We start from the raw sequence: 24,555 nt of genomic DNA, 5'->3' as shown, positions 1-24,555 counted from the left end.
GTGCCAGAGTGACCGAGCCCCAGGGCCGAGGGCACCCCACTCAAAAGAGATGATTTTGTCTTACGTTCTCACTGTAACTAACCCTAATAACTTTATGAATGTATCTCGCTGTACGCAGGCAAGCAGTTTGAGTCAAACCGTACATCTGTTTTCTTTGGCAACAGTTAATGAAAGAGCAAACCGAGATCATCTGAGTGTGATACGGATGAAATAATTGCCAGTGTCACCACATTATCGAATACTCTCCGCCACAACCGTATTAAATTGTCCCTTTCTGTTGAAACCCGGCGATTATCTTTGACAGTGTAATCTTACCAACACACTGTACTCAATAATCCATCATCTGTGTTTGAACACTGCTTCATTAGACCGGTAGGCACGCAGAATATTCCTCCAATAGTGTGAGAGTTTGTGTACTGTTCTGCAGATGTGTGGAGTGTGTGTGTGTGTGGAGAAAGGGTGGAAGTGAAAGAGCCGGAGAGTTATCTGAAGGTTGTGAGTGTGACACTTCCAAGCGTGCTGTCTCTGATCAGAACACCGCTGCATATGAATGACCCCCCCCCCACACCCACTTACTCACCATGAATGTACAATGCACTGGAGGTCTCTCTCTTTATCCTCCTTCTCTGTGTCTCATTCACTGTGCACTGATAGACAGGATGCAAATGCATTGACTGAAAATATGATTCATTACGGCTGTCATCGCTGTCGTGTCAAGCTACACACTGAAAAGCCGAGGATATCTTGCAAGACAGTATACTGTGTGACACAAATTAGACTTGGCAATGATGTAATGATGCTGCTAATTTAACATGACAGCATCAAATACTTGTTTCAGTTCTTATCCCCCTCACCTGATATCCACTGTTTAGCCAAGACAGGCAGCCCATGCATGGACCACAGGGACCCACGTGAATAGATACGAACACACACTCGCAACATATTATTATGTGGTATACAACTTTATCCAGTATTAATGAATTCCATGTATTATAAATGGGTTGTGTGGTACTTGTCACTCAATGCTGTGCTAGCAAACATTGTCTGGCCACTATCATCCAGTACAACAAATTAGCTTTTACACTGAGTTTTTTTTTTTTCTTTTTTTATTGTGGCATCTAAACTGGTCTCTCTCAGTTTAAAGCTCCTCCTTTCACAATCTCTGTAAATTAAAAGAGAAAAGAAAAAAACGGACTCTGTGTTGAAATGATGTGTTCTAGTGAATAAATGTCTTTGCATTCTGCTGCCTGGGATTCGTCTAAATCGCATGCTGCCCTGGGTCCCATTCTGTCTCTGCTCATCGTCATCACAATCTGGAGACATGAAGCAGCACATCAGGAGCAGGTACAGTATGAATTCAAACACCAACTGGTCCTCAACCACCAACATTATAACACTGAATTGGTTGCTGATTACAGCCTAACTAGTAGCAGCACACACACCTGAACTGCTGTAAACAATCCCTATATTGCTTCGCGGCAGGCAAGTTCCTGTGTTCTTACCTTCTCCCTCCAGCTTGATATCCAGGCCCTCTAGGGAGTTGGCTGAGTCCCCCTCCTCCAGGGAGAGCCTTCCAAACAGGCTGCCAGCCATAGTGAAGAACACCTCACTACAGGACACACACACTCTCTCAGTAACACACCCAATACTGTATCAGAGGCAGTCTGAGAGATCTTCCTCTCCCTCTCTCTCCTTATCGCTCCCTGATTCCCTCCTCTTTCCGCCAAAATGACTCCTCGCTAACGGCACCTCGCCGCTCTTCCCCTCCCTCCCTCTCCACCTGCTCTTGACGTGAATGTGTATAAGCTATGCCTGGCCGAGCGTCTTCTCCTCAGCATGAATGAACGGAGACGAGGGAGGGCTGGGTGCATGTGGAAAGAAAGAAGGTGGGGGGACGCGAGAGGAGAAAGAGAGGAGGGAAGTGTGATGCTTTCCTTAAGAGGAGGGTAAAGAGGAGCCAGGAAATTTGCTTGTCTAGGTTTCCCCATGGGGGTCAAGTGGGGGGAGAGAGTAGCAGAGGGTTGGCTTGTAAGAAGGAGGTGTGGTCAAAGAGGTGGCGCTTAGGGAGCGCACTTGTGTATTTTGTTACTGCTTGCCATTACTATTATCAGAGGAACAATCACAGACTTGACTTTTTAAAATATAATACAAATGAAATTATCTAATTAGGAAATTTATATCTGAGCTACTTCGCTGACATAAATTTTAAAAAAAAAACAAAGTTTCAAATAAAACCTGACCCTTCTCTCACCCTTCTCCACGTCTGAACAAAATATATCCCTGCTGGAAATGCTGCTTTTTAAATGTAAAAAAAGACATAAATTGGTTTAGAGAAACAATCGACTGCGTGTTACTAAAAATGCCACTCATCCCAGTCTCAGCCCTCGGCTAGTGCACAAATCAAGACTGACTGACAGCCTATTACACAAAAGACTCAACACACATTCTTGGTATAAATGCTTCTCTTTCTTTCTCTCTTCCTCTCCTTTTCTGGCAGCTGACTGCTGGAATTTACTATCATATATAACAAATAACTTTGAGGCTGTGGATTTGAGATTTGGCCCCACGTTAAAAAACACTGGAGTGACTTTCCCAGACATGTGGGGCTGGATGTAAAAATGATGTGTACGCACAAAAAAACACCTTTTCCCACACATATATCAGTATGTGCATGTGTGTGCATGTGTAAATGTGCAGGCATACCCACATTACTCCAAACAACACAACAATTTTTTTAAATTTACAAATACAATTTACCCATTAAAAACCTCACCGCAACTAATTTTGAGTACTAACTTTATTCTTAACATTTTTTTAAATTATTGATCATTTCTCATGAGCGGTGGCTGTGTATAACAGTCTGCTTCCCTTGTGTGAACTTCTATACACTTTTCCCCTCCTTTTTGTAGCCCAGCTGTTTCTTTTTCTTTTTTTTTAACTCTGTCACATTCTTTTTGTCTTTTTTCCTTCAGAAGTTTTTCTTCTATTTGTGATTCACATCACAAAATACACATTTTCTTTTACTCCACCACTCTGGTGAAGTGTCTTAAATACAGTTTTATTTACAAATATAAATATACCTTTTTTAGTTATATGCATGTATTTTTCTCCTTTTCACGAGTTTCTGTCTTCAGCGATGAGTGAAAAGGAAATACATGGAGACATGGCTATGTGGCAGTTTACTGTTTAATGCAAAAACATTTTCTCGTTTAAACAAGAAAACATACTTTGACTGATGTCAGAATATTACAGATTTACTTTCATATAAATGGAACAATTTTAAACACGTGATGCCAAATTTGCCTTGCAGTCCAGCATTTCTCTGTGGAAGCATTTGCACAGGATACAATGCCTACTTTTGTTATGTTAATCACAAACAGTCACAAATTACTATTCTGGATTCAGCTTGATAACTATAGACAGCTTCAGAGCTGGATAGAAAAGCAACAGTAACTCAAATAACCACTTGTTACAACCAAGGTACGCAGAAGAGCATCTCTGAACCTTAAAGCAGATGGGCTACAGAAGACCACTCCAGGTACTACTATTCTCAGATAAGACAAAAGGAAGCTACAATTCACAAGGGCAACATCTGGATGATAAGGTTCAAATTTGACGTAAACAACATAAAAGCATGAATCCATCCTGCTTTGTATCAGTGATTCTGCCTGGTCCAGCTGGTGTAATAGTGTGGAGGACATTTTCCAGCACATTCTGAGCCACTTAGTACCAGTTGAGCATTGGTTTTAGGCCACACCCTACCTGACTATTGTTGCTGACCATTTCCACTTCCAGTGGGATCATGCATTACTTTACAAGCACTTTTGGGATGTGGTTTGATGGTAGGTGACAAATCTGCAGTGATGCTGTGTGATGCTATCATAACCCAAAGTCTCTGAGAAATGTGTTCAACACTGCGTTGACTCTATGCCATGAAGATTTAAGGCGGTTCTGGAGGCAAAAGGGGGTCTAACCCAGTAAAAGACAGGTGTATCTAATGGATGATGTCACCAAAATCAATAATTAGGGTAAAATTCAAATCTCAAAATTCTGAAAGCGCCATGATATTTCCTTGTCCATGGTAGTGCAGCTGCGGTAGCTCTGCTCTGACAAGCCATGATGATTGCTGCGCAAAAGACAATACGCGAACCATTCTGTGGTCTTTTTCCTACCAAAGGAGGAAACACTCTCAATTCACCAAAGCAAAGATCCAGATCTGTTCAAAAAACTAAAGCTCAGCAACTGTCACAGTAACAATAGCTAAAGTGTTATCCTTAAGTTCTACTGAAATATGCATTAACATTTCATTTCATGCAGCTGGCACTCGTATTGTAAATCAACTTTACTTCAGGCTAAAATGTTAGCAATGGCTAACATTGTATGCTAATAAAAACATAACATAATTGTAACATTAGTTGCTTAATCTGCAACCATCGTAAGATTTCATCAGTCAACCAAGTATAATGTTAACATTTTAAATAAATGATCTGCCACCCTGTCACGTTTTAATACAACCTTTTAATAAAGGACTTTAAAATGGTCAACCCATGTACTTAAACATTATGTGTTATTAAATTGGATATTGAGAATCATGTGGTTATACAGGTATTGGTTTCTGATATCGTGACATTCCTAGTAACTAATAAAGTGTCCAATGAATGACTGTATTGTATTGTAGCAGCCACCGACTAACTACAGATCTACAGAGTTCAAAAAAGCTGACCAGAAAAAAAGCTAACTGCCAAAGTAAGTAAGACACTTACACGACACTTGGAGGTTAATCTCTTCCACGTCCTGCTATTTCAGTGACAATCTTTAATAAAAAAAAGTCACTTTATGTGTCAAATGTGTGTTCATCTGAAAACTTGCACAGTTATGTATACACCGATGTATACTACTCAGCTCTCATGCATTTGGCAAATCCTTTAAAGCATGACTGATCTAGAACTGGCGTTTTACCGCTCGGTTAGCCAGCTCATTAAGTCACATTAGTACTCTGGAGATGAGATACAAGTACTGACTGAAAGAATAATCACTAACCAATCTCTTCCTCTCAATATCTCACTCACTCACTCACACACGCACGCAAGCATGCGCAATCTTCACAGCGAGACCGAGACACTTACCCGAGTCAGAGCTGGATGTGGCCACGGGCATTTTAGAAACTGGTTCTTCTGAGTATCCTCCACAAGACTTGTTAGGTCAACTGCAATAAAAAAAGAGAGTGCAAAACGAGAAGGTAGATGCATTAAAAAACGAAAACCTTTATCTATCCCACTGCTGGGTTAGAATTAGGAATGAAATAAGCGACGGAGGGTAAAGTTGTGTTGTTAGGTTGAAGCTCAACACTGAGTGATCGGGAGAAGACTTAGTGTACAAATCCCTTTCTGGCACAAGCGCAGTCAATGGACTAAACATTCACACTAACAAGCTCCCACACAGGGTAATTGGTATTTAACTTTATTAAGACCTAAAAACAGAACAGCTAGTTGCCCTGGTAACATCTAAACAATTTTAGCCATTGTATCTGTTGGGAATACCATTAGCAACAGTTGGAAAGACTTTGTAAGTGGGTTCAGCAAGGCCAGTTATCACTAGCTTAGTGAGGATCTCTGCTGACTCTAATTGATCCATTTATCGTCATGAAAACGTAACAAGCGTCGCAGGCAGAAGACTGCAGGATTAACGATCTATTGTTCTGGGATCTAAAATTGGCTCCTCAAGTCATGGAGAATTTGTGAAAATACAAACAGTGAAAAGTAAATAAATGACATGGCGAATGAGGGGGAACATAAACTCAGCAGAACAATGAATGGGAATCGTGTCTATAGAGAAACTGAAAATGTAAGCGGAGGAGAAAAGGCAGGAGGAAACTAAAACGTATGCAAGGGAGTTAAAGAGAGAGGGAACAATGGTGAGGAAGAAGAGAGCGTTGCTGATAGGAGACAGGCAGCACTATTCAAGGATGCTAATTCCTGGTTGTCATGACAATAGCTATCCTTAGTGGAATAAATGCTGTAGTGGTCAAAAGCGAGCAATGTCACCGCAGGGTAAATGTCTGTGTCTGGCAACATAAAAATCCCATGTTAGCCTTATTGTCACGTGGATGGGATGATGCTTATTTTCAAAAAAATGCTACATTATGAATGTTTTCTGTCAGGGTTACAAAAAAATAAAAAGAAATTCAAGCAGCAGCTTCCAGGAAGTTTTCAGCTCTCTGATAGGCTTCACCCAAACTAACTCAAATGACCAAACTGGACCTCTGAACTGGGTTTGGGGTTTGGTGCCTTTTGGATCTGTGTACATCACTGACTGCACTAACAGTCAGTCTGAGAAGTCTGCAGTCTCTATTTTATTTGTAATCAGTATCTGAATCTGTGAGATGCATCCATAAGGTCCTTGGAGCAATGCCATCTAAATCTAATCAGTTCTGGTACCAAAGACCCAAGACAGTGTGGCCATAATGCTGATGCTGAGGTAGTAATGTCACAGTGGCTACGTCTACCTTTTTGTGTGTGTGCATAAATAAATACCAGAATAATACCAGATCAGTCTACTAAAATCAGACCCATACTCAAAGAGGAGTTGCGATTCCTGTCAACTATGGATGGACGAACAGACGGATGTTGGATGCCTCGCTCATTTGTCCTTCAGCTGGATGAGCTAAAAACTTTTATCTTTTACCACTACTGAGCAAATGATATTTTTTAACTTCCCCTTAGGTTGAAATTTCCAATAACAAAGATACTCAGAGCAGTTTCTTGTAGCCCATCAGTTGTCAGTGAGCACAAACATAAAGATGTCTTTAAGCCCAGCGGTATCTAATCTTACTCATTTCATTCTCTGCACTGAGATCAAAATATTCCCAAATCATATTTGCTCAGATATCGTCTGCAGTTTTGTGCCTCAGCATTTTATCAACATATCCCAGGGCACAGATTGAAAATTCAGCTTATTAACTATTAATGTGACCCCACTGTGCTTTTTGGCCTACTTCGAAGGCATACGCTGCAATAAAAACCATGATCTACCAAAATATAGGGAGCTTGGGATTACTGTGTTACCACCACACCTACCTCTTCCATCTGAATAAGTGTCAGAGTGATTTGTTTGGATATACTAATGATACCAAACTGCTGAATATCATTATGCTTTTATTAGTTCGACTGGTTCCACTGGGCCGCGTGTTTTGATTCTGTCTGTGGTCTTTGGCCATATATACTTGCCTTATGTAATGAATCTACTTCTCTTTGTCCCCAGACATGCCATATCATATCACATCTGGAATAATAAAACCCAACTGAATGTAACTGGCCTTTAGAGAAAAGCTTTTGCAGTTTTTATTTTTTTGCGGTTAGTAATTGTTCCTGGGTGTATTTTAACTTAATTCTAACGTGTAATGATACCAGAAGTGTCCAAAACTGTATATTTGAAAGTAATTTACATAATAATGAACCACAGATGGAAAATATTCTCATTAGATTGCTTGACTGCACGGACAAAGGTCTTGTCTCATTCCTCTTTGTGGATTGAATATAACTGGAGGGCAGTATTTGATCTGAGGAGCAGTACACAAGGGCTGGATGAAAAAAAGGATCTTCAATAATCGTCACAGAGTACAAAAAATAATTTTTTCGTATGACATCAATTTTATCTGAATATACCAATTCATTTAGCAGTCTGCTCAATTACTTAGCAATTATGTTAAGTTTTGTGTTTTTTCATATTAAACCACAATTTTGTGGTTTAATATGAAAAGAAGACAATAAAAAGCCTTATTCTGAAATACTTTCAAATTAACCACTGAAAGACGTAGCTTGATAATCTATTTCAAATCTGACATTATTCCTCCCTTTTATAGTTTTTATATCGCTATATAACCCTTCTTCAAGTAGTATCACAAATTTAAACCTACAAATCAATCTCATCACAAAGTTATTACATTTTGTATTTAAAGTATTAAGCTATTTTTATTGACTCGGTGAGAAACAAATCTATTCTTTTGCTCACTAAAAGGACTGTTCTCTGGATTTGTGATTCATATGAATATTGTTGATGACAGTATTAAGGAAGAAGCTCCAATGTATCATATCTATTCTGTGATTGGATGATTTCATAGCTGCAGATTTAGCACACAGCTGAATCTCCCTCTAAAAACCTTAGTGCAGCGTTTGATACTGTTGACCATAATATCCTATTAGAGCGATTAGAACATGCTGTAGGTATTACAGGTACTGTGCTGCAGTGGTTTGTATCATATCTGTCTAATAGACTCCAATTTGTACATGTAAATGGAGAGTCCTCTTCACACACTGAGGTTAATTATGGAGTTACACAGGGTTCGGTGCTAGGACCAATTCTGTTTACACTATACATGCTTCCCCTAGGCAGTATCATTAGAAGGCATAGTGAGTATGCTATGTACCTTCCTTGGACCACTGCAGACCAGAAACACCCCACAAGAGCTGCAGTTTTGGAGATGGTCTGACCCAGACGCCTAGCCATCACAATTTGGCGCTTTTCAAACTCGTTAAATTCGTCACTGTTTTCCTGTTTCCAACACATCAACTTCGAGGACAAAATTTTCACTTTCTAACATACCGACCCGCTAAAAGGTTCCATGATGAAAAGTTAATCAGTGTTATTAACTGTTTGTGGTCAGAATGTTATGCTTAATCTGTGTTACCTTGTGTTACCTCTTTATCAGACCCTCTTTTGTCTTGCCATCACAAAAAAAGTTACAAACTTTAAGATCTGCCCTACTTAGACCTGCAAGTAGTGATACTAAAGAATCAAGAGGAAGGTGGATCCCCTCACTCATACCTCTTAAACCCTGAGGAACACAATTGAAAAGAATCATTTTGAAAAGTGAAAAAATATAAAAAATATATTAAGTCAGCACTAAACAAGTATAATGCCTGCCCGATAATTGTCCCAATAATAACTGATATAACTCAAATCCACAAATTCCCTTCACTATAACTGTAAACATTGTTTAACCTTAAATTAAAGGTTAAACAATGGAACCCTGACTTACGAATACCCCATTTAACGAAAAACTCAAGTTACGAAGGCACTTAACGGCAATATTTCTGCCCGAGTTACAACAAAATGCCTGTGTAACAAAATCCGCTTGCTCTGATTGGCTGAGCCCAGAATGCACACAATGCCCACAATGCCTTCCGAATCATGTGACAACCCCTTGGCTTTCGTATTTGCACTTCGCTGTTCCACTTGAACGACGTATTGTTGTTGCAGTTAGCAATTAGCCTATAGTCTATCGTTCACTCAAAAGGCGCGATGGGTGCTTCGACTTACGAAATCTTTGACTCTCGGGAACGAATTAATTTCGTAAGTCGGGGTTCCACTGTTCTAGCTTATTTCTCTTCTGAATAATTCATTCATTTCCACCTCATTAGAAGTTTTGAATTTTTTATTTTTACTTAGTTTTCTGCTGAGTTCTGCTGTCAGTTAGGTTTAAATACACCCCCTTTACAATGTCAAACACAGGTTAGAAATCTCAATATTTTCAGCTACTGGTGTCCCAATATTCACACAACCGAAAGTTAACATCACTACCAGAAGCTTTACACTGTCCTTTCTAATGGCATTTAACTGAAAAGCCTGTGTCCACCAATTAATTATTAAATTGAAATATGGTTGAGAGTCCCTCTCTGTTATCGACTAAAATGTGACATTTGGGGCTGAGATATTAATTAACCAGCCTGTGTATCCTGTTTCGTTTACTGGGATTTGTAATTGATCATTTTTTCCCCTGAATCTTTTATTTAGATGGTTAAATTTCCCTTTTTTTTCTCACTTGTTTTTTAATTTTTGTAATTTTTTTTATACTTTGCACTTCTGATGGGAACACCTACAGGCCGTGTTTCTAAAAGTGTAACAGTAAAACACATTCTTAGATGCTAAAGAACTCATGGCTTTTGCAAAACTCTGATCCGAGTGGATCAGGTCCTTAATACCACATACCAAGCCCCCCAAGCTTATCCGAGGCATCCCATGTTTGCACTGAGAAATGACGGCACTTGTTAAAAGTATGCAAAGACCACACAGCAGCTAAGAAGTCAAAGCCGACTGCAGCAGACCTTGGCCATGCAAGATACCAACACACCAGGAGGGTTGGAAGGACAGGATGCCGGGAAGAGAACCGAACCCTTTGAGCTTTTTACTCTGCTATTCTGCCTTTTGTAATATTAATAGGGTAAATTAGTCGAGAGTCAATGATGGTGCGGTCATAACCAGCCAAGGCATTTTCTTGGTAATTGGTGCCATTTTCAGAGAGAATAGCCTGTTACATGTAACCAGTAATCAAGCTCTACAATCAAGGATAAAATAGGTATTTCTCAAAAATAACATTAAGGGTGAAGTTGTCCAAAATTAGCATTTCTCGCTAACTGCCTTTCTACTACAAGCTACAAGAGACCCTGCATGCAGCTTGTGGGTCAGTGTGTCTCCACTGTAATACTGTATCGCAGCATCTAAACTATCTCTGCTCTCTGAGTGGTTTTTCCCGCTGGGTCCGCATTAGTCAGCTCACACACACACGCTCATGCAGATCTCCATCTTGCTCACTGTATTGCAGGAAGAGAGCAGCTGTCATGACATCACATTTGCCGGCCTGCTATCATCTCTACATCAACTGTCAGTTCACCAAAACAAGAGGCCAGCAGCAGGTTTGGTTCTTGTGGTCGACGTACACAAAAAATTATATTCATTTTAATATAGCTTACTCAACATTTCCAGTGGAACAACATTATTCTGGAGATTGCTGCAACACAGAATAAAAAGGGCAAAGGTCAGTTAAAAATATCCCTAGAGTTGAAGGGAATTCTTAATTCTGCATTCAGGGAATTCTTTGTTGCGCAGACTGTAAGCCTACACTTGTGTGAACCCAATGCACTGTGATAAATTTATTATTAACTCCATTTCCTTTAAGGTAGTGCTTGCAGATATATGGCATACAACTGCAAAGAAAGCCTGTGTCCAATTTTCCTGAAATTGCACGCTCCAGGACACTTTGGCCTGGAGCAATGACACAAGCAGCGGCTCAGGTGTTTGTACGCCAAGTGTAAAACGCCTTGAGGTGTTCTCACAGTGAGGCTGCATTAAAGCCTGCACACATGCTCGCACATACAGATACACATGCGAGCACACAAGCACCAGCAACCAAACAAGTCTTAATCCACACATGCAGGCTGGCGTCACGCCTAAAAATAACCCTGTGCTCCCACAGGTTCAGCTCCTCTCATTACTTTACAAGGGAAAACTGTCGTATCCAAGACAACCGTGAGCAGCTCTTTTTCTGTTCCCCGGTGCTTTGCCATGGCAACAAGGGAAAATGCGTAAAATAATAATAAGTTGGAGCTAAAATTGGGTCTATTACAGTGTTTGAGCTACACTTCAACTCAGCTTTGCTCTTTGTCTGTGGAAATGATTTCAGATTAGCTTTATATTTCAAAAGTATTCACACAACAGCCTGGAAATACATTTTGACAGATCTCACCAGCCAAAATTAAGCTTGTAAAGGACACATGACACCAAAACAAACCACAAATAAATCTATGGGACAATTACATAACAGCCATTACTACAAAGAGCCAGCCAAACAAAGAAACATACTGTTTGAGTCAATCATGTTGTCGCACTCACACATGCATGCAGCTGGGCTTCACAACAGTCAGTTGTTTAGTGACAGAAGATATCTATGTTTCTTGTTGCTGTTGTAAAGATGCAGGTTAATGGATTCGAATGAGAAATGCACCGATCAACCGGCCAGGGACTGGATCGGTCAGTTTTCCCAGACAGGCGGGCAGCCAGTCGGCTTCCTATAATTACAATTAAAAGTCTGTTTCATGTCTACACAACACGTGCGCATGCAGCACACGGAAATCACGGCATGCATACTCGCACCCACACGCTAAAATGTCACTAGCATGATAGAGCCTCACCGTGACACAAACTTGACCAAAGTAAACTGTGGGGGGACCTGAAATACAGAAACCTAATGAGACAAGCTTTTGCACAACTGAACATGGTCATTTTAAAGACATGAACAAAGAAGTGGCTAAAGCTAGCCAAGAGCCTCGGTATGAGCAAAGGATCAAAATAATTATGAGTGAAAAAGAGAAAAGTATTGGTGACATGTTATCTAATGAAGTTATAAGCATACTGAAAAATAATGTATGTACCCGACAGCTGTTTTGTTATATAAATCAGTTGGACCTGCTTTTGTTTGATAGGGTAAAATATGTCAGGTAAAGGTGGGCGTACAGCAGCTTATATTTATTTAGTTATTGGTATCTTTTTTCATTAGCAGAGCGCTTTTTTCCAGTTGTTTAAGCAAGAGAAGTTCCTGTAACCTACAGCAGTTTAAGAAGATTGTTAAGTTTAATCATTTCTTTAATTTCTTTTCTTTTGGGGGGGGGGGGGGGGGGTTGCCTATCCGGTCAGTTATAGCTCTTACAAAGAAAAATGAAATTGGCAGAAATTGCTATTGGCAGGTCATGTGTACAAAATAAATAAATAAACATCAGAAGCTGGAATCAGCCAAGAAAACGACAGTTGTTACATCTCTAATTGAAACATTCTAGGAGGGGAGCAATGTAAAAAAAAAAAAAAGTGTTAATTAGACCCAGTGCTACCTCTGCTTGCTTTGTATACAGAAAGACAACGGTAATTAAAAACTGGACATCATTGAAAATTGTCTTTTAAATGCAAAAAGCTAATAACATTGTGCTGGGGATAAAATATTATCAGCCATGTTTCACAAAACACAAATTATACTTGACCTTCTAACAGGAAGAATGACATTTATACTGAAAGAAAAAACAAATACATTTGTAAAAGTCTGGAGATATTTCTTTAAACTTTGTAAAATATGTAGTCAATCGGGACAATTGAATGTCATACCTTAGCAGCATTATATCTTTCGAATAGACATCTCAATTCAAGGATATGTAGTACCATGTGTCATAAAAGAGAAGGAGCTTTTGGTTATCTTTGGGGCTTTTTAGTTTAGATTTTACTATTGATCTGTTCAAAAAACAACTAAAAAGTAGACTGTAAAAAACTTTAGGTGGCTGTACTGTTATTTTTATTGTATATCTAATGTGAATTAGCATGAGATTAGTTAAGTAAACTGTTGGGATGAACCAGATGAGGAAAAAATAGGATATTTAAGCCTGCTTTTTGGACAAAGTCACCACACAACTTAAATATATTTAGCTGGATTTCGCTGGACAAAACAAAAGTTATGGGTCTTTTCTCATTTATTTATATAGGAGGCACAGTTTACCCCAAAATAACTCTCCAGAGGAATATTAAACTCAAGGTTATTGCTTCATATGAAGTCAAACTTGATTTAAAGTGGGCTAATAATAGTAACAGTAATAATAAACTCCAACAATGTTCCCTATCTTTTAGTGTAAATAAAAACAAGCACATTCTCGGAACGTTAATGGGCCATTCATCTAAAAAACAGACGATGAAAAGCCCTGCTTGTCTTTAAAAAAACATAAGTGCAATTTCACTAATATGTGTATGTTTCTGTGTTTTCCACATAGAGTCAGTGTATTATATGTGCTTTATAATGTACAAATCACACTTTAAAGGCACAATGACATCACATATTTTGGAGCTAATAAAAATATCTGATATTTTGCAATCTTGAAATAACTTTAGCCTTCCATATATTTCCACTACTGTGTAATGCTAGCATTGGAATACCAAGAGCAGCAGTCTGTTTAATAAAAACCAAAATGTCAGTGACGTAGTAGCTCTTCTGACTCATGATCCATCAAAACTCACACATTATTTCAATGTTTGACGTACTGAAGAAAGCAGTTTTGTAATCATTGTTTGACTATGCTTCACAATAATGAGAGTTTCAATCCTATCCAGAACAAATTAATCGCATTCACCACCAAATACAAGTGTTTGAGCTGAGGAATCACTGTGTCACAGCACTGACCATATTACCCAACCACACCTTCCTAACGTGGGAGTCTAATGACTAATAAGATGATGATCAGCACCTTTTGACAGGATACAAGTGCTACAAGTGTGTAGCAAAGTGATATTTCAAGCTTTCCCATCATTTTGCATTTCATGATGTTCTTTCTTTATCAGTTTGTACATGTAAAAGTAATCAATATAACATTAATGACACAACCGGCCATGACCCTAGCTTATGACATTATTATGCTATAAATAAACCTAATGATGAGCACACGCCAACGCTCATTTTATGATCATTACAAACCAGACCAATAAGTACGCATAGAAAAATGGAAAACTCAAAGTCAACTTTATTGTCAATTCTGCACAGAACATACACAGGATCAAAATGTTGTTTCCCCCGGCCTACGACAGGCAGCCAAGATAAAAATAATAAATAAAGTAAACTAAAGCAGGGAGCTGTAAGAATACGAGATATAGGTATGAAAATAATTATTAGTATGTAATCTGATTTCAACAAGATACATTCAAGCTTATAAACAACAATTAAGCTATATGCATTATTTAAATTATTTGTATAAAGTAGCAAGTATAAATGAATTACTTGCAAAGCAACAAATATGACCTGATATATGTTTAATTAAATTCTGGCCAGTGCTCTATCTTCACTTTCCACTACTGATATGCTATCACACGGTAGTGGCTTTATGTGCTGACTCCTTAAGATGTGATGAAATTGTAACATCTGCTGCTAAAAGCACTGCAATACAACTTCAAACAAGCATACTTTAAAACTTAAGTTCTCTCACCGACATAGATTCATTTTGATTATTCTTACAGAAAAAACATATTATAGCTTAGCAGGTCTCATGAAATCTTCTAGGAGAACATTGGTATGTTCATTCTTTCCTGAAAGAAATGGAAGAAGTGTCCTTAACATCACCTTCTGGTGATCATATTAACTTTCAACTTACAAATACTGATACATATCATGATAGTGTGTGGAGGTCTTTTGAAGGAAAAGTTAAACTGAAAACCAGTTTAAATCATTGTTGAGTGATTCAAAATAAAAGTGTTCTCTGCTCCCCACATGCATACTAATATACCCAGTGCACAACAGTTTGGCTGCATGAAGAAACAACATGGAAAAGAACACCAGATGTAGTTTTCCGTTGAAGAGATTGAGGTTGATAATGAAACTTTATCTTAACGGGGCTTTAAAAATCTAATTGTAGATGGTAAATGATTAACAATCAGCTAACAGCTTTCAGACCCCATGGCCATTTCTGCCACGAGACAGTTTGTGATTCTCAAATAGTTCAATTAAGTTCATTATCTCCTCTGTCTTTTGCTTTGTATTTGGCTTTATGCTGCTTTGCACAAAACCCCCCAAAAAACAACCAATTTTCTATTTTAAAGCAACATGACTACAATTGAGTGCAATCACTGCATATCATTTGAAAACCTGTGGTTTAAGTGTTACGAGTCTTCCTTTTCTCTCTGGTGACAGAGATTGTAATTAGACTTAAATGTCATGTATGTATCAGTGAAAGGCTAAAGGGCTTAGGCAAAGTGCTGTGAGCTACCCAGGGGGAGCTTTAACAATCAGCACCCTGGCTGGATTTCATTAAAGGATCACTTTTTCTTTTTGTCGTGATGGAATATAATTGTGGGCGTTTCATTGAACCCAAATGTTTTACACAAAATAACTTACATTAGCCTGACTAATATCAGCATTTATCAAGTATAACACAATACAGTATGGCATGCGTAAAAATATTTAAATTACAGCGCAATACAGATACTTTTAGTACAGCTCTGGAGTACGCTAACAACATCTGACGCCAGCTTTGTAATGTTTCGGTTTGTCTCTTCATTTCAGCAGCTTTCATTAAAAATGACTAGTTGCTTCATCAACAGTAGTGTGAAAACAGCTTTAGTAAACACAGCCAACGGGTACAGTCATGTGAAAAAGGAAGTACACTCTTTCCTAAGAGAAATCTAAATGCAGAAGCAGAGTGTGATAAAACTAAGTACACCCCATGATTCAAGAGCTTGTAGAACCACTTTTAGCAAAATAATGTGAAGTAATCATTCTCCGCATGACTTTATCAGTCTCTCACATCATTATGGAGGAATTTTGGCCCACTCTTCCCCAATGTGACGTTGTAGTGACATCTTTTATATGTCATTTTTGCACGTCTAATTTTGGTCCACTGAAGGGGACGTCTAGTGTTGTCGTTCGTACGATCTCCATGTGCGGGTTAAGTTATTTTTGCTTCTATAGACTATGTAGCCACATGTTTCCAGCGGGTGGAGGCCATGTTTTTTGTTCAGTAACAGTTATGTGTGAAGGAATGCAGAACAAAGTTCAAATGTTGAACGTCATATTGACGTCTAAGTTGGGTCATGGCTGGACGTCGAAATTGTAGACTTAGTTTGGACCGCCGTACCCAATATAGACATGATCTGGACATCTATCTGACCTCCAGTGCTTAGTTGGTTGGTCCTTGCAGTTTCTCTGAGCATTGCAGTATCTGACCTTCAGGTGAATTTGTTGGGATGGCTATGCCTAGGAAGATTGGCAATTATTCTGAATTTGCTCCATGTGTAGAATTATAAATTTCAAATTCTTTATCAAGAAGACAACCATTGCTTTCCTAACATACTGCCTGATATCTTTCTTCCTTGCATTTATGGTAAAACACACCTGAATGCTCTAGACCAGCCAAACTGCAAACACCTTTGCTTTTATAAAGATGATCAAACTTACTGATTATTACTTAATCAAAGGCAGCACCTGACTGGTATTTATGCCATTAATTCCTATGGAAGCAGGAAGGATGTATTCAGTTTTGCTAAATAAGTAATGATGTGTTTTATGTCATGTGTTGTTCACGAGGTTGTATTTGGACCTGCAAAAGAACAGATGACTTTTTATTATGTTCTGATAGAAAAACCCTTTCAAATTGAACATTGCACTACCATTCTGTCCTCCAAAAGAGAGGTCTAGTACAGGTAGCCTAGCAGACGACTAGTCCACCTTTTTTTTACCGAGATGTGAACATGTTTATTTCTGTTGTTAAATTAGGCATTTACACGGGGGGTCCATAGGGATTCACTCTTACAGCCACCCTCAAGTGGTGATTCTAGTGACTGTAGGTTTTGGCACTTTCACTTTGGCTCCCTTTTAAAGCTTTGCAAGTTGCCGCCTGGTGCCGGAGGGGCTGAGGTGGCAGGTGGAGAGTAATGAGCAGGTCATTTCTTATGAATAGAGGTTGGGAAAAGATGCTGAGGCTATGTGAACCACGACTCATTAATCTCCCTGTGGAATCAAGCGTGGATGGGGCCTTTCTTTTAGCCTGCTACAATTGATTAGAATTCCTAGTTGATGCAGTAATTCACCACTGGGGCTGTGAAAGCAGTAAGCTGAACAGAGTCACAGTTGAGAATCATTGAAGGTGGTTTGACTAAGAGTATTCTGTATGTATCATAAAATAACTTTTTATTGTATTTGGTTGTGACTCACACGTAGCTCTTTGAATCCTCCTGAAAGTTTGAGTAATACAAAAGGATTAGAGTTTGTTTATGCACTAAATCGAGGCTATGGCATGCGGACATTTTTCTCCTGATCTAAATCAATGCCTAGAGCTACATTTATTCACATTTTTCTTGCGGGAGACATTCTCACTTTATATAAACAACAAAAAAATAAATAAAAGTTTAAAGCAAAGCTGCTAAATGATTAAAGAACTCCTTTGGAAATCTTTCTGTCGAAGTGGAGCCACAACTGCCAGTCTTCTAGTCAATCCCCAAAGCTGGGAAATTTATGGTAAACCTCACACTTCCAAAATAAAACTGATAAGAAGGCAGAAGTTTCTTTAATCCCAGTAAAAAAGCTCTTTAGTAGATTATGGATCCAAATGCAGGACTCAGGAAACAAAGACTCAAATCAAATTTAAAGCTGTCAGCTCAAAGTGAATACAGAAAGTCCAAATATTTGCAGAGCAGGGACCCCAAACACCAGAAATCTCAGGAAACATGAGGCAAGCTGACATACAGGTATGAGGGATGATACGGCAAAGGACATAGGACAAAAGATAAACATCGGTCAAATGCATGCTTGTTTCAGTGAGTGCATCTTTAAACATTAATGTCGTAAAACGCTGATTAATAAATAAAAACCTTGGTCAAATTTTTGGATATCCAATCTTATTGTCATCAAAACAAACCAAAACGCCTCTAATCTATAAATCAGACAAACTCTGTTAGCTACAAATTGTTGAAGAACAATCTGAGATACATTTTAAAGAAGGCACACTTTTAGGCAAAATCATTAAACACAATGGGGTAGTTATATATTTTGCTACATTTTAATTTAGAGGTAAAATAAATAGCAATGGTCATTGCCTCTACTTAAAGGAATAATAATAATAATAATAATAATAATAATAATAATAATAATAATAATGTGCAGGCTAAATCAGAAACAAAGGTCACTTTAATGTTTTTAAATTGAAGACACTAGCAGTACTTTTTAGACTAATATAACGAAAATATTTCACATTATAGATTACTTTGCGGCTCTATGCCCAAATGAACCTTTTATTGTCTATCTTCTCTCTTATTGCTCTTTATTTACAAATCAGGCGTATTGTTAGTTGGGTAGTCCTCACGCGCTCAAACACCTGCACTTATCCCCACTATACGGGCATGCGCAATAGCATCGAATCCAGTATGTTACCAATGTTCCCAACAAATCATTTCATTGTACAAAAAAAGACAATAATTCTGCCTAGGGTTGCCATACAGAGCAATACTGTTTGCCTGTTCTGACTTTACACAGAAGCAAATAGCGTGTAGCCTGAGGCCAATTAGGCTAGCTCAATAAAAATTGCATTAGCCCCCCCCCCCGCCTCCTCAAGCGAATGAGCGTAACCTCGAGAAAGACTCCACGACATTACCTGGATTTTAACAGGAATTCCTAATGGCAGCACGGTCTCTCCTCCTCGGAAGCGCTCATAAAGACAAGGAGTGAAATAGCTGGACTTCTTTGTAGAGGGTAGGGTAGCTTTAATGACAAGAACGGGGTAATGAAGACTGAACGTAGCCTGTAACAGTAGACACCTGGCGAGTGGGGAAGGTAGACTATGCCGCTGGGAAAGGCTTTGCTTCGATTAACGGTATTAATACTACCCACTGCCGCTAAAAACTAAACACCGCGTGAAAAATAATAATAAACCACAGGATGAGGTGCTCACCTGCCCGGTCACCTTTATCCGGACGCCCTCTCGATATGAGATGCAGGAAGAAGACGAAGAAGGTGTGAGATATCAGACTGACAGTTGCTGGAGCTCGGCAGCCTTTTTCCCCCCTCTGTGCAGTCACTTTCACAAAACCAGCAGCTACCCACACAAACTGCTATCTTTAACGAGACAGCACATAAAAGGGCTCGCGTGCTAATAGAAATGGATCCATTGATTAAAAGCCAGTAGGCTGCCGGATATTAAGCACCGGTCTTGTTTCCCCTCCAAAGGACGTCCAAGAAGGCTTTGTGATGGCAAACGCGTGTTTTGGGCTCGTGCCCCTGTGTGAAGTTAAAGCCTGTCCACTGCCGTCGATGTGAACCCATGCACGAGCAGCAATAGGAGAGCAGAACTTGGAAATGTGCGTTTTCTAGTTATATAGTGACACCTAGCGGCAATCAAAGTCATTGCAGTTACAGTGCAGCTGCTACAAATACTCTTACTCCCATCCTCCTATTACTACCACCACTATTACAACTAATAATAATAATGATAATAATAACAATGCAGGATTACAAAAGCACACGTTGGTCGGTGTAATACTTTAAATTCACAGAGGTGTTTATTGTAAATTTGATTTCGATACAAATTATTTACACATTTGGGAGAAGAATTATTACATGTACTTAGAAGGGCAAACAAACATAGTGAAGCAAATAGACATACATGCTTATCATATAATTAAACATATGGCATCACTGGATCCCAAGCAGGTTGCTTCTTGAGGATGTTTTGGTAGTGTGGGATTGTGTGTTTACCACTGGTCAACGTAGTCAGAGCTGTTAAGAAAAGAGAGATAGTTTTAAAAAATGGTTACATTACTTGAACTTTTTTTGCATCTTAATAAGTGGTTTGCAAAAGCGCTAAAAGATTTCTCATAGTTCAATAATATAGTCGGTTTAGTCTGAGTATTAATTAACTGTTGCTTTCTGGTAATGGGGCTCTTATTCAATATTGGTTATTAGCCTGCCTAGTAAATTTGATACACCTATTTCAATTTTTTCACATTAAAAAAAATTCTTCTAGGCATCATGGCATGTTACTCACCGTGGCTCAGTGTCTTGGTTTGAATTTCCTCCATACAGCAGCCAGGCCACCGCCTCCTCAGGGGCTGATCTCTTCCCATACCTGAAGAAAGTCCACACCAGCATATTTAACAAGTACGACTAAATATTAGAGGTTATTACTCACGTGATAACTCTCTCTGCTCTTAAGCATTAGCATTTCATCAAGTGCTCTGGTATGATACCATGAGCCTCACTATGACTTTCAACATAAGAACCAGGCAGGTCAGCTGAATGCTGCATGTTGAGTCTCTGAGAGCTTGTTCTTTCTTTGGTCTCTGCAGTCTGCATATCAGTTCTGCAGCTGTCTGAGTGCAAAGGAGGATTTTCAGGTTCACTGCCCACTGTACAACAAGGCAAACATACCAGTCAGCTCTGACTATAGTACTGAAGTCTCTTTACTGAAAATCAATGCCTGGCCGCTGAAGAGCAAACCTGCTTTTATTTGAGGTAGGAGAGGCTGCATTGTTAAGCCCTTTGAGTTCAATAGTAGATTCAGCTCTTTTAATTACCTTTAATGACATTATTGACTATACTCAGCATCCATCTACTAAACCTAAGCACCCAGACATGTAAAAATCTAATTTTGAATATTTATGACTCAGCTTTGACTTTCACCTGTCAGGAAACAAGGAAAATGAATAAAAATCTGTGGTGTTCCAGAATGTGTATTAAAAGATCTGGAGTATCAACAGAAGCATCACAGTCTGTCTGGATTGCAGAAAAAGAAAAATAGCTGGACTCTTCACCAGCATCTGAAAAGCCTTGATTTAAAGTATTGAACAAACCTTACGTGACTGAGTCATGTCACAACGGGAGGGCTTCCATGCCCCATTTGGCAAACCTTGCAAACCTGTCCTTGAGCCCAAGACTTTAATCCCTCACATCAAAGGAGACAGACTTTGTATCTGATCCAACCAGAGCATGAAGAGGTACCACATCCCTACAAGTTTATCCAGCATCTATTAGCCTTCTTCTCTTCTTTCTCACCTTTTCCATCTGACATATTAGCTTATTTAAGAAAACAACCTGATGCACACCCGGGTTTTCGCTACTCCTTTAACTTTCTTTTAGAGACTCACCTCTGTCTGGTGATGAGGTTGACATAGTGCCTGACGGCTGCGTGATATTTGGCCCAGTCCTCCGGTGAGGCGTCGCTCCCGGGGCTCTCTGGTTTGGGAGGGTAGGCGTCCGCAAAACTGCTCAGACACACCAGGATGCAGACGACGAGCGCTGCGAGCATCATCCACGATCTGAGCGTGTTGGCCATCTGAGGAGAGAGGAGAAACAGCAAGGAACGATCACATCAAAGGCAAAATCTGCTAAGGCTCTGTTTCACAGGAATAGAGAGTATTACAAAGGTTATATGAAAGTACGCAAAGTGCCAATAAGTTGCGAAGTGTGTGTGTCTGTTTGTGGTGAAGTTAAAAATCAAGACGCAACAGAGAAACAGAGTAAGAAATAACTTACTGTCTGATTTGTCTCCTGATGATCTGACTGTCACCTCGGCAGTGCACCTCTCTTGTTTCTCTCCTCTCAGTTCACGGTTTTTATATGATCTGGATGGACATCTGATGCGCACCGAGTTAACGATTAACCACACCCCCCGGCTTTAGTGGCCGTGTGTAAATGGGGTAATTATGTCCCCCACGAAAAAAAAAAAACCTCAGACTAAACTTATGTGCCTGGGTTCCGATATTTGGCTTTTATCTGAATTCTGAAGTTTTATTGGGTTTATGGGGAAAAGACGCTGATTTTACTGTTGGATTAGCCAGTGTGTGTTCAGCACCACGAACAGCGCATCAGGGCAACAATATAGAAAAGAGCACAAACTGCTCTTTAGAAACCATAGCATGGTGTTAATAGAAGTGAGATATATAATGTTTAACATGTGAGAGAAAACATTTTAACACACATTACATATTAACTCGGTAGCCTATCACTGTTCTCACATAGTCCTGCTTTATTTCACGATTACTCAGTGAACTGTTATTTTGTTACACTGCCTCGTTCCCATAGCGGAAGACTTTCTGCATTTCTTTGCATTTATGTGAATGAATTCATTCTATGATGCAGCAATGCAACTATAAATCCTGCTGCATACATTTTTAGTTCCCTTCACTTTCTTTCTTGGTTAAGAAAGAAAATTCTTTAACATCAAACCAGAGTTCCCCCCTACTCTCTCTCTCTCTCTCTCTCTCTCTTTTTAAATAGCATGTTTAAAAAAATCAAAATCAATAACACCACAAATCTCATAAATATCAATGCTTTCTAAATCCTGGCATATTATTGTTAATTTGCGGACATTGTTGTCTATTTCCCAAAATAATTTTTGAGCCGAGCACAAGATCTTTAGTAACTGATTCTGTCAGTATCAGTTGATCTTTTATTTGCTTTTATTTTTTAATAAACTTTTTTTTGGCACCTGGGAGTTTAATTTGACTAGACAAAGTAGTAATGGCATGCTTATAAGAGTTGGGAAGCCAAACTTCAAATTTTAAAAAAAAAAGATTTGTGGAAATTTCTGCTTTACTTTAAGAAAAGAGACTTCTAGAATTGTCCTAACTTGTGTAATTATTAGTCTGAAAATGCTTAGCTTGCTTTGAATAATCACCGCAGCATGCATTATTCAAATGGCCATAAAACCTTTGTTAGGGTAGGGGTCATAGGCCACACATGAGTGTTTGGGCCATTGCACTCACGTGTAAGTGGCAGCAGTGTGCTTCATTTTCAGTGAATGCTTGAATTAAATGATTTAATGAGGTGTTGGAGAACCAACCAAACATCGAAAATAATAACATAACCTTCGTGATGCATGGATGTCATGTCACTCTGTCCGAAACACTGTGTTTACAAGATACCTTTCAGGTACTGAGTGCTGAGGCTGACTGTTAAACGCTCACGTGTGTGACCCGTGAAGCAGCTCCAGCGTATCTTGGATCTTCACAATTCGCTGTTCACTTCATGATGCCTGAAGGCATCCTGCAGTGCCTTTGTTGAGGTTTGTGTGCAAGCTGCACAAGATGGAGGTGTGCAGATGGTAAATGTTTTTTGTTTCTCTGCATTTTTTCACTTTTGAATTGTTGTGTATGAATTAAGCTGTAGGGGATACTTGCAACTCCTTGTTGATTTTGCAACCCAAAGGTTAGCTTGAAATTCACAAAGTCAGCAAACAATCATAAATCTGTTTGGTTTTTTTCATGCATTTTGCCCGAATCTTATTATATGATATTAGTTAGGATTAAACACGGGGATAAACATGACACAGATGTGCAATGCCACATAGATATTACGTTAGGTAATTCTCCAGAGAATGCTTTCAAATCATCCTCAGAATGCAAGAAAAGCAAAACTACAGCACAACTACAATACATACATCAAAAAGTCAACATTTGCAGTAACATTTTAAAGGCTCTTGTGAGATAATACATGAATCAGAGATGCTGTCATCATAGAGTAGAACATAAGAGCATGTTTGTCCTACTCGGCTCCCGAGGGAAGTCATGAAAACTCTTCTCTCCTGTGTTTTATAGAGTTGTAAAAAACAAAGGTTTTTCCTTTGTCTGTCCCTAAGCCCTTGTCAAAAAAACAAGTTGACGCAGGCATAAATTCCACCTGACAGCCTCTGCAAAGCTTTGGACAATAAACAAGAAATTAAAGTGGATGTTCCCCTGCCATAAAGGTTGTAAGTGGATTGTGGTATTGCCCGTTGATTGCGCTGACCATTTCTAAGCAATTATTGTACAATAATTCAAACCGATAGCGAGGGGCAATTGTGTTTTATACAACCAACGATGCTGAAATTGACGCAAAATAGCAAAAATGGAATTTAAATTGGTAAATCTTAGCTTTTAACAACCCGACGGGCTTGGATAGGCTGCTTAAATTACACTGATCAAATAATAAATAAGTAGTCTACTATTCAAGATGACCGATATTTGTCCTGTTCATTGTAAGCACCCATTTCCCCAAGATAACAGTGGCTATCCTATTATTTCTACTCCAGTGGTCAACCTCTTTGCACTCTCTCAAAAGCCCATAAAAGTCAATGGCAAGAAACAACAATATGCATAAGGCAAACTCATTAGCTTGGTGCAATGTTTGTCAGTAAACACCAAGAATGTAACAGGCCCCTGATAAGAGAAAGGGCAGACAGTGAAGTTTTCACAGTCGAATAAGCCCCAGCTAATGCACTTCTGAAGAGCAGTTTG

General features: G+C 39.0%; 2 protein-coding genes across 6 annotated transcripts in view; both read right to left on the bottom strand.

Annotated features, from left to right (window-relative positions):
• The window catches only part of mpp2b (MAGUK p55 scaffold protein 2b), a 45,692-nt gene extending 25,930 nt beyond the window's left edge, over window positions 1-19,762 (bottom strand). Inside the window, exons 1-2 of one of the 5 annotated variants that reach the window (XM_082545308.1) lie at window positions 19,236-19,762; window positions 5,127-5,206 (exon numbers count right to left, since the gene is read on the bottom strand). In XM_082545308.1, the coding sequence (XP_082401434.1) occupies window positions 5,127-5,157 (31 nt within the window). In that variant the 5' untranslated portion in view covers window positions 5,158-5,206; window positions 19,236-19,762. Of the gene's footprint in view, window positions 1-1,502; window positions 1,610-5,126; window positions 5,211-18,938; window positions 19,046-19,235 lie in introns of those variants that run through there. The other 4 variants (XM_082545311.1, XM_082545312.1, XM_082545309.1 and 1 more) reach the window with 4 other exon arrangements.
• Window positions 19,763-19,828: 66 nt separating this feature from the next.
• On the bottom strand, window positions 19,829-21,981 carry pyyb (peptide YYb). Its single transcript, XM_082545315.1, has 4 exons — window positions 21,815-21,981; window positions 21,427-21,614; window positions 20,328-20,408; window positions 19,829-20,059 (listed from the first exon to the last, which is right to left on the bottom strand). The coding sequence occupies exons 2-4, from the start codon at window positions 21,612-21,614 to the stop codon at window positions 20,035-20,037; spliced, it is 294 nt and encodes a 97-aa protein (XP_082401441.1). The 5' UTR covers window positions 21,815-21,981; the 3' UTR covers window positions 19,829-20,034.
• Window positions 21,982-24,555: the final 2,574 nt, after the last annotated feature.

Source organism: Aulonocara stuartgranti (genome assembly GCF_965226115.1).
Source record: "Aulonocara stuartgranti genome assembly, chromosome: 8".
Taxonomy (NCBI): Eukaryota; Metazoa; Chordata; class Actinopteri; order Cichliformes; family Cichlidae; genus Aulonocara; species Aulonocara stuartgranti.
The sequence above is the reverse complement of the archived record's forward strand: the minus strand, read 5'-3'. Positions and strand labels throughout refer to the sequence as shown.

Excerpts from the sequence above, each read along its gene's own strand:
- pyyb (XM_082545315.1), bottom strand. The coding sequence starts at position 21,614 with ATGGCCAACACGCTCAGATCGTGGATGATGCTCGCAGCGCTCGTCGTC. Across the intron at positions 20,409-21,426 it reads AACCTCATCACCAGACAGAG|GTATGGGAAGAGATCAGCCC; the intron begins GTGAGTCTCTAA and ends GACTTTCTTCAG. Across the intron at positions 20,060-20,327 it reads AACCAAGACACTGAGCCACG|CTCTGACTACGTTGACCAGT; the intron begins GTGAGTAACATG and ends TTTTCTTAACAG.